The 10,546-nt window shown below is 45.4% G+C and overlaps 1 protein-coding gene across 1 annotated transcript; it reads right to left on the bottom strand.

The window, feature by feature from the left end:
- Positions 1-6,837: 6,837 nt before the first annotated feature.
- LOC148120053 (sperm motility kinase 2B-like) lies at positions 6,838-10,255 on the bottom strand. The gene is made up of 4 exons (XM_087896295.1): positions 7,980-10,255; positions 7,791-7,830; positions 7,105-7,188; positions 6,838-7,017 (listed from the first exon to the last, which is right to left on the bottom strand). The coding sequence occupies exon 1, from the start codon at positions 10,253-10,255 to the stop codon at positions 8,528-8,530; it is 1,728 nt and encodes a 575-aa protein (XP_087752421.1). The 3' UTR covers positions 6,838-7,017; positions 7,105-7,188; positions 7,791-7,830; positions 7,980-8,527.
- Between the last annotated feature and the right edge of the window lie 291 nt (positions 10,256-10,546).

Genomic DNA, 10,546 nt, shown 5'->3' with positions numbered 1-10,546 from the left:
TTGAGTTCTTATATGTGGGGCTTCGGATGTATGGCAGAGGAAACAAAGAGGCCATGACATCTAGCCCTGTGTTTATTCTCACAGTGTTAAGGGCTCAGTTGCGTTGTATTTTTGAGTGTACTTATCAGGAACTGATACCCAGCCATAGCCTACTCTCAGGGTAGTTCAGGAAATATTTAGAAGAAATAGTCACTTACCAATTTATGTGAGATTTATGTGTATTATGTGTATGTAAGATTTCTCTATGAGAGGATAACATGAATAATCTGATATGTATTGATGTTTTCAGGCATGTATATGTGTGTGCATTCATACAAGCGTCTGTCTGTGTGTGTGTGTGTGTGTGTGTGTGTGTGTGGTACATGCATGTGTTGATGTGTGCTTTAATTGAGGTAGGTAGGAAATACCTCACATTATCTATCACCACTCATGTGTCTCCTATGTCAGTGGCTAGTGAAGAGGGGATTCTGAGAAGTATCTTGTTTCAAATCATGTATTGGGTGGTGATGAACATAACAGTTGGCAGATCTTGCAACTTAGCCCTTAGCCCTGTGACACTTAGCCCTGTGTGGAAGACTTTAGTTTTAAGGAAGTGGTAAATGTAGCAGAACCCGGCATCAGGATCTGGCCTATGTCTGGGGTGCCTTGACTATGGGTGAGGGCATACCTACTGGACCTGACACCAAGATTTCTTTCTCTTGTTTCAACATTTTTTTGTTTCCTCCCTCTCTTTCCCTCTCCTCCCCTCTCTTCTTCTCCCTTTTTCTCCCCTCCCATCCCCTTTCCTCCCCTCCCATCCCTTTTCCTCCCTTCTCCTAAACTCACATCTCCCTCTTCTCCTCTCCTCTCCTCCCATTTTCTTCCCCATTTACTCTCACCTCTACTATCCACTCTTCTCCTCCCCTCTCTTCTTCTCCTCTCTCCACCCTTTTCCTCTCCTCTTCTCCTTCTACTATCTCCTCTCCTCCCCTTCACTTTCCTCTTCTCTCTTCTTGTCCCCTGCTCTCCACTTGTCATCTCTTCCACTCTCCTCTCTTCTTTCCTCTCCTCTCTTCTTCTCCTCTCTCATTTCCTCCACTCCCCTCCCCACTCCTCTCCTACCTTCACTTCCCCTCTCTTCTCCTAACAAGTGTGTAGGATCTTACTGGCAGAGAATTTCCCATCATGGTCTGGCAGCTGTCAATGTAGTGGAGGAGGTCAAACAGGACCCAATATCTAGTTGTGGGTGTGTGGTCACAGGGCTGGTATTATGTGCAATGTTTTTGATGAATTACACCGTATGTCAGAGAGGAGAGGAAGAATGGGGAGTCAAGCCAAGCACCATATCTCCTGAGTGCATGTTAGCATATAGATGAGCTGGTAGCAATCAAGTTGTCAAAATGCATGTGGCAATAGGCTGGCAGTGTGGGATGTGATGTCCAGAAGAGCCTGCCATGTTAGTGAGTGTTTTAGCCATTTAGGGTGTCGGCCATGCATGGTAGCTTGCAGGGCATGTGTGGAGCTGTGGGGTGGTGTGTGCATTTCAGGTAAGTCAGCAAGGCTTGTAAGACTGTTATGAGTGTTCAAATACCCAGCAGGTCAGATGTCCAGAAGGTGTGTTTAGGTAGATGTGATGTGGTGTCCAGTGTGTCCTGATACTACCAGTGTTGTATGTGGTGTTGGGTGTGATATTCAAGAGGGCCTGGCACGTACTGGTGTATATGAATCTTCAGAGATCTGAGAGTGTCAAGTGGGGTCCCCAAACTACTAGTACATTTCAATATAATTACAAGAGAATGTCCTGTAAGCCCTGATAAGTAGCTGTTAAAGTGGGACTATGTGGGTGATAGGCAGGATCCAGTCCAAGGAAGAAACGTGAAGAATGCATGAGGGTTTGTGCAGAAAGGCTTCATACCTAGAAGTTGGTGTTAGGATTTTTAGGAAGCTTTGAATGTACCAATACTTAGAAATGGATTCTAGTCTGTGTGTGTGCTATATTTGTTTCTCATTAAAGTCTGACAGCTGGTCGTACAAGTCAGGTGGCAGGGTCACAGTGTCTTGTGCTGGGTAATACCTGGTGTGGGATGTCGATGCAGAGGATTCCAATAGTATTTGAATTAAGCAGTCCATGTGTGCCCTTGATAGTAGGTAAAGTGTCCAAAAGGGCCTGATACCTTACACTGTATCTTACTTGACAATCTGGGTAGAGTGATGTGAAATAGAGCCCAGAACCTAACATTGCTTGTGGGACAGCGGGGAAGGATGTTGACTAGCTGGGCCCAGTACCTAGAAGACTGCATGGTGATTGCAAGTGAGGGGTGTCTTTGGTGTCTTTCAACTGGCAGTGTATGTAAGTAAGGTGTTGGATGAGCATGGATGAACATGCACAACGCAGGCAAGTATCTAGGTTCAGTTTCTGCTGTTTTCCCCAAATTAGAGTACCATCCACCACAGTGCTATTATCAGAATCAAGGTGACAGCTCATCTCCTTCCCACACAGTGTCAGAGGTGTCAGCCCTCATCCCACCACAGACCACACCTGTCCAACCACAAAGCACACAATATACATTGCTGTTCACCATGCTAAGAGAAACTCCATATGCTCCCTGACACTGCAGATTAAAGGGAAATTTCAGATCCCGAAAACCACCTGTCTCATGCCGAACACACCACCTCTTCTCTCGCAATCCTACGTATCAGGCCCTACTTGAATGCTTCTTCCTGTGGCTCTATTAAGCATATCCAATGCCATGTCCTGGGCTTATAAGATACACAGCTAAAGCCAGAATCACACTACATATCATGTCAGCTGGATTGTTCGAATGCAGCCCTTGCACTGTACATGCTCTCAATCTTTCCAAGATGTGCCCCAACCTCAACTTTATCTGAAATATAAAATGTCATTAGAGTCTGCTGGACAGAATTCTCCACCACTCTTCCAAACCTGGAGCTATGAATCCCTGATAACACAACATTATTAACCCCATATTCAGGCCTGTTTGATATCCTTCCTTGGCTGCTACAGCCCCACATACGGGCAGGTACCACAGCTGCTTTTTAGGCATTGCTAGACTCTCCTCTGCCTCCCTCATGGCTAACAGCCTAAATAGACTGGCAGGAATCAGGTGCTGCTGGAACTCACCTGCCTTCTGCCTGCCCCATGTACGCTGTTCTATGTCTTCTCCCAGACCATTCCCTGCCCCAAGTAGAGAGCTAGGTGACACAGGTGTCTTCATGCTGCTGACACTGGGTGCTGGAAATCAGGGGCAGCTGGTCACCTCCACTCCATTCCACATCCACATTAAATGTTATGTATCTGGCCATGCTGGAAACCACTGTCAGTCAAGATATACCACCATTTCATCAATCCTTCTGAGGACCCCAGTATCCACCACATATAAACAACTAGATTTCACTCTCAGGTGGACAGCCAACTCTGGAATACTACTGTGTTTTCAAGATAGGTTTCAGATTCTGCTAATGACCTCCTAACCTTAATTCTCCTTATCCACACAAGTAGGCAGCAAACTCTTCAGAATATTTCATCCTGCCTACATCACACATGTACTGCAAGGCTGTAGAAGGCAATGGAGCAGCATGGCCTATGAAACATCAGTGGGCCCTGAGTGACAAGGGGTGCCCTGTCCCTGTAGTAGCGCTAAGAAATGACTTGTATGTGTGGTGGGAGGGTGTTCTAATGGAATTTGATATACAGTATTTTTAGGGCTTCCTGGTTGGGTTCTCACAAGGCCTGCTATGGAAGAAATCACATAGGGCTGCTCGAGAGCTGGTATCCAGATGGTTCTAATACCACCCAGTGCATTGAGATGGTGTCAGGCAGGAAATGTCAAGTAGTGTCAATGACTAGCAATGCTGTTTAGCACAGCAGATGGGAAGGGACAGTTGTGTAGGATCTTTACTACTGCTGGTGAGGGAGTTGTGGGGGGAAGGAACATCCTGAACTGCCATAGTAATGTGTGTGGGTGACAATACATGAGAGTACAGGTAAGAAAAGTGTCAGGTAAGGGCTGATATTTAAATGGATATGTGGATTGGGGGCTGCGGATAACCATCAGGGTCTGACACGTGACTGGTTTGGGATATATGTGGTGTATCTACACAGCCTGGCTTCATGTATTCATTGTGAGGCGGCAAGGGGGGCTGTGTTCTGCATGGGTTGACATCTAGCATTGAGAGTGGAGCAGTGCTGTGGAGTGTGCAGCGCTAGGCTCTCTGGCCTCCAGCAGCAGCATGGAGACTCATGAGCTCAAGCAAGTCTTACATCTGTGCTATGCTCAGCATCCCTCTTCTCCTAAGCTGAGATGTTTGAGAGTTAAGAGTATAGTTGATTGTCAGAGGTGGAAATGAGTCCCCAGCTTTGGAGAGTCTTCATTCTGCTTCTTTACCATATCTTCATGCAGTAACGTTGGGGTCACATGGGTGGAAGAGTGGTGAGCAGAACACATCTGGTTGTCAGCATGCACACTCCTTCCTGCTGCATAGCACTGAACGATCTTGTCTTAGAACAGGTATTTGTTGTCTGCTGGGCTGTGACAACAGTGTCTGCGCTTTCTCTAGATGTCCTACGATACAGTCTCCCCCAGCCATGCTTGAGCTTTTGTGTTTTCTTAGCTAATGACATTAAAGCTCGTGTGGCCAGAGTTTGTCTTCTGTGCTGTCTTTCTCTACTTCCTTAAGAGGCTGAAACTTATCTAGATCTCTTCTGCATCTCTTACATGAATTTTGTAGTGTTTGGATTGGGGTCAGCTGTAATAGTTGAATGTGTGTTCAGTTTTCTAATGGGGTCCTTATTGTTTGCCTTTGCATCCTTGCAGACTTTTGTGGATAGATCATGTTCTCTGCCTTCATTTCCAATTATGCCCCTGCCAAAATCAGCTGATGCGATGTAGGTGGATCTCTTGTTGGGATTTGTGTGTGAATCCATGTTTCCATCTCTGTTTCTTCCCTGTTCTCCTCTGTGGATCTCTGAGAGTTTCTGTGAACGGCTGGAACCAGCAGTGCAGGATCTGGAGGTGTCGCTCCTGTCCTCGGCCATCACTTTTGGGATTAGAACCAGGTGGATGTTACATTTAGTGCTTGGTTAGCAGATTGCCATGTTTTGAGTCTATCTAAGAAAAGATCTGACAGCTAAACAACAGTGACAAGAGTGGAGAAACAGGGGTCTCTGAGAGTTTAGAGTCCTTTGAATTCCTCTCAGAAAAATACATGTTCTATTTGCCAATTGGTGTAAATTCAGCAGGAAATTGTACTTTGGTACTTTGGTATTAGTTTGTTTGTGTGTTGTCTCTATTCAATACCAATAGGAAACAGTCTAAGTGACTGACGTCAAGTGCACCATCATCCTGTGATTACTGGCCTGAGAGAGAAGGTCCAAGGACACTGCCCTTTCCAGGAACTCCAGTCTAGAGGCTGTGCAGACATGCACTCTCGTGTCCCAAGGCTCTGCAGAGGCCCATTTTTCTCTACTCAGGTAGTTTTTCAGGGTCATTTCTGAGGAAAGAGAGAAATAGGTGACATTTTTACACTCTCCCTAAGTACACAGAATGAATGTATGATGGATATTTAAAGGTAACATACATGGAAGGGTTGTCACGGGGGATCCTTCTGTTATCCTCAAATCTTGATGACAGCTGGAGCAGGTCCTGTAGCTGGATGCTGGAACATGAGCCATCCCAATGCCCTGTACAGGATGTCCTCCTGAAGCTGTGTAGAACTTCTGAGCTTTCCCGAACTCGGGGATGACCTTTTCATCACTGACATCAGGGCTGAATGTGCAAGTCCTCAGATTAGGAATCCTCTGGGTCATGACTCAGGATGTGGCCAGGCTTCTATAAGAGAAGGGATATTGTAAATCAGTGAGGAAACTGGCTGAGAGTTCCAAGTCCACAAGAACTAGACCTGTGGTCTTGGTAGATAATGTCAGTTTTACTTTATGAAATTCTGGGACTAAATAGGCAGGTATAATGCTCATTTTCATTCAAGGTGACCTTCTCTAGGCCTACATCATTAGGGTTTCATCAGGGACATCAGAAGGCAGGGAATGATTTCTCGTGGCAGCCTTACAAATTTCAGGCATCAGGCTCTGTGAACAAAGGAGGAAAAGTATTTTCCCACCAACATGTCTAAACATAGGCACTCTGCTTCCTGCACCTCATCTCACTTCCTCTTGTCTACATTAGACAGGATACATACTTGGTGAAAATGACCTTCCACAAAAGATGATGTCCCAAAGAACCTGCAGATAAGAGGAGAGAAATGGGAACCAATAAGACAACCAGAGTTAACTTCTGGAACTCCACGGGACCCACCTGTACCAGACTGCTCATCATGGCTGTGTCAATTGGCCAGTGTGTGTACTTTAAGTACTGAGCCAAGCAAATATGTTATGTCTGGAAGAGCATCTAAGGACTCAGCTTTGTGCTCTGTGAGGAGGACACCTGTGGACACCTTTGGGATGAAGCGTGTGAAGTTCCTCCTTCAAGTAGCTGGTAATCATGGACCCTACCCTTGCTCCCTCCAACAGAGAGGCAGTAAAGGAGGGAAGTAATGGATGTGGGAATCTGAAACTCAGCTGACTTACAAAGGTTAAAGATAGCAACTTGCTTTAGTATCAGGGAAAGTCATCATTAGACCCAAGGAAAATGTCAAAATAAACATCACAAGTGATCATACTGAGATTTGCCTTTTTAGAGTCTATCATGAGTGTCTGGAGCTCACAATTCTTATCGATTATATCTCCTGTGTTTCACTGACATGGCTACAGCATCCCAGTCTCCCTTTCCCAGGCACTGCATTCAGTAAAGTCTATCACAAATGGTACTTGCCTTAGTAATCACCCACGGATGCAGAGCAGGTATGGACACATAAGCAAGAAGGCCTGCCACTCTAGTCTGGTTGTCCTTGCAAGGCTGCGTGCACTCTCGTTCTCATGGTTCTTCAACCCAGTACAGAATAAGCATCTTGCCAGTTGCAGTGATTGTTCTTCCATACAGGTGTCAGATGATGTTCACCTGTTAGCTAGGGGCAGAGGGGAAAGTTGAGCTACTTGCCACAATTTATATCAAGATCACTCTGAATCCATGACTCTGTTGTGCGTCCTCTTACCTTTGTTCCTCTGCATCATGAGTTTAATGACCATGTTCCTTGGAGTTGCAAAAGGTTGTCTTTGGCAGCCTCATGCTGATCTTTCTGTGGATCAGTATCAAGAATAAACCAAACGACAGATACCTCTCCAATACAACAAGATGAAAATTAATAGGCTCAGTGCTGCCTTCAGCTGTGAGACCCACAGATAAGCCTTGGCATTCAGTCCCTTCTGAGTGGCCCCTCCTTGTTACATATTGGTTTGACATGGAGATTGTCCATGACAACTCCAATGTAGCTTTCACAAGAGGATTCTAGCTGAATGCTTCTAATCTGTAGTCACAGGATTCTGTCTAGATTTGACCCTTTGACCCCTGAGGTGGAATCTAATCTAAAAGTTGTTTGAAGACTGCAGACTAAGTAATTTGTCTACTGTACACCAGGAGAATCAAGCAAGATTCACCTTGCAAACTGGAGCAACATTCCAGGATATCTTCTATCATCTTACCCATTTCCTTCTTGCTTGCTGTCACTTTCCTGTTAGGAGACAAACGTGCTTCTAAAAAGCACCCCACAGTAAGGACCCCTTCACCAACAGCTAGACTGAAGCAGCATTCAGTGAGAGTGTCTCCAGTTAAAAGAGGGAAGTGGATACAGGCACCCTGCAAACACATCAAAAGGAGGGGAGGGGCGGGGAGGAGATTCACCTCTGTCCAATGTGGAAAAAACATCTCCGGTGGACTTGACCTTGAAGGGAAAGACAGATGAATGAGTACTGATGTATGTCATGAAAGACTGGCACATTGGGGCTTCTAATTCAAGGGTATCTTTGGGGGAATGTGGCACAGGTCTGCACTCTGAGAAGGAAGCTATTGAAGGTCAGCCATTGTACATACCTCCTGTTACCTGTGGTTGTCTGTGGAAAAGCCTGTGGTAGGTAGAGGTTACCATCCCCTGTGCTGGACTTCTCTGTTTGGGTACATGACACTCTGTCTTCTGGACTTCTGCATGGCTCCCAATTTGTCGATCTCAGTGAAGAAAACTGCTAACCCGGTGTCTCACCCTCTTCATTGATTTGATATGTAGTATGATAATGACATATGGAAGGCACAGTTTGTAGAACTTTGAAATATATACTTCAGAGTCTTGACTCTAATATCCTTCTGGATCATCTGTTTTCCGGTGGCTCTTCTTCTCATACTCTTTCCTGGTCTTTTTAGTTTTCTTCCCTCAAAGCCTTTGATGATCTATAATTCTTTCTTCCTTTATCCAACACTACTTCTGGCTGCCTCTACAGCCTCTACTTTTCAACCACTACTGTCTACTTTAGCTTAAACAATTTGGGGTAAAGGTGGTGGGAGAGTTGCTTTTGAAATAAGAGTTCCTAATTTTCCTACACTAACTATCATGTGATGGTCACAAAGGACCTTAGAAAACATATAGATTAATAAACACTGACGTGCATCTTGGGCACACCATTTAGCTGTGTGTGTGCACCTGCACTGCTCTCTCCTTCCAGTGGTGCCACTTCTTTCTGAGAAACATGGCTTTTTCTTGACAGCGGCAAGCAGCAGCAGAGAAATCTCACACAATTCCCAATTCTCTTCTTAACCCTCTTCCAGCCTTTGGACAGACTACTGGCTGAGGCTGCACTTACATCTCCAGGAAGGACACCTTTTAAGTTGTTCTTGGATGTGGTCTGAAGGGAAGATCTCTGAGTTCCAAGGGTTTCAATGGTGCTCATACCCTGAGGTGTCTCGCTTTCCTTCTTTACAGAGGGTGTACTCTGAACATCTGAGCTATTCTTCTGGGTGTTCACTTCCTGGGGTTTCTCACAGGGCAAATACTGTGCAGAAGAAATGCACTCAGATAATGAGCATCTTGAGGGCAACTCATTGCAAACCATGCTACCTACTGCCAAACTTTTACTCATGAGAGGAGTAACCTCAGGAGCACACATGGATACTGGTTGGGGAGGGTTGTCCTCCTTCAGGAGGCAGCACAAGGTGGCAGGCATGCTCAGGCTTCTGATCCCTTGCTTGCGTGAACACTTCTCATCCTGCCCCTGATGTTCAGCCAGCAAGGCGAAGGTGGAAATGGCAGGCTCACTCACAGATTTAGTGTGGTCCTGGGGTAACTCATGGTTTAAAATTAGGTACGTGGCCATGATGTTATTGAATTTTTTCTCACGTAGACTATCACTAATAGCCTTGGGATAGTAGCCCATTTTCCACATAGCCCCCACAATGATGGGATTTGGTTTGTTATAGAATGACTCTGAAGATGATGGGAGTTTCCAAAATTCTTCCCTCTCTTTGATCCACTGGTGCTGCCTAATGTCACAAATCGTGGGCCTCTGCTCAGGGTTCAGAGCGAACAAGTGCACAATGAGGTTCTCAAGTGAAATGTTTTGAGAGAGTGTGTAAGGAATGTAGTACATGGGATTCAGCATCAGCTCCTTCATGTCTGGATAGGTCTTTGCTTTGAATGGGAACCTCGCTGTCACCATCATATATAGAACCACTGCCATGCTCCAGATGTCAGGTGCTCTTGGATCATACTCCGTGTCATTGAATAGCTCTGGAGCACCATATTCAACAGTGCCACAAAATCCCTTGCACTTCAGCCCAGGGCTGACTCTGATGGCCAGGCCAAAGTCACACAGTTTGATGTTTCCTTTGCCATCAAGCAGTATGTTATCTAGCTTGATGTCCCTGTGGGCAATGTCATTATCGTGGCAGTAGTGCACTGCACATGCCATCTGGCAGAAGATGTGTTGGGCCTGTTTGTGCTGAAGAGGGCCACCCTGCTCAATATGCTTGACTAGATTGCCGTGAGCAGCAAACTCCAACACCATATAGGTGTGGTCTCTGCTGTCGATGATGTGGAAGAGCTTTATTATGTACGGGTGATCCAGCTCTTTCATGATGTTGAGTTCTTCCCTATTATTAAAGTCACTCCCCTCACCATTCGCAAGGATTTTAACTGCGACTTTCATATTTGTGAGGAGGTGGCAAGCGAGCTTGACCTCACCAAAGGCCCCTTTGCCGAGGGTATTGAGCATGACGTAGTGATCTGTAATAGTCTCCTCTTCATAGGCGCTGGCATTCAGGGCCAGCTGCATGGTCTCCTCCTCTCTGTTCTTGCTCGAAAGGTTCTTGATAATTTCCATGCCAACGTCAACTGAAAAAAATCAGAATAAAAGCAATGAAAAGTAAGTCAAGGGGAAAAGTTTTTAGCTTTCTGTTTCTTCATGGACAAGTGTGACAGAGCGAACAACCTTACAGTGATCTTCTGGGTCACAGAAAAAGGAATAAACCAAACTCTAAAGAAATCCCGGAAAACATACTGAAGACGAGTACTGAATCTAAGGAAATAGACCAGATTGAGCATTGCAACGGGATAAATGCTTGATCATTGAAAAGAAAAAGCGATACAGATACAACCTTACCAAAAATGATCG

Source organism: Myodes glareolus, chromosome 13, assembly GCF_982192425.1.
Source record: "Myodes glareolus chromosome 13, mMyoGla1.1, whole genome shotgun sequence".
Taxonomy (NCBI): domain Eukaryota; kingdom Metazoa; phylum Chordata; class Mammalia; order Rodentia; family Cricetidae; genus Myodes; species Myodes glareolus.
This window is presented reverse-complemented; position numbering and strand designations above follow the sequence as displayed.

Bases quoted from the DNA above. Each gene is read 5' to 3' on its own strand.
- LOC148120053 (XM_087896295.1), bottom strand. From the start codon at position 10,255: ATGGAAATTATCAAGAACCTTTCGAGCAAGAACAGAGAGGAGGAGACC.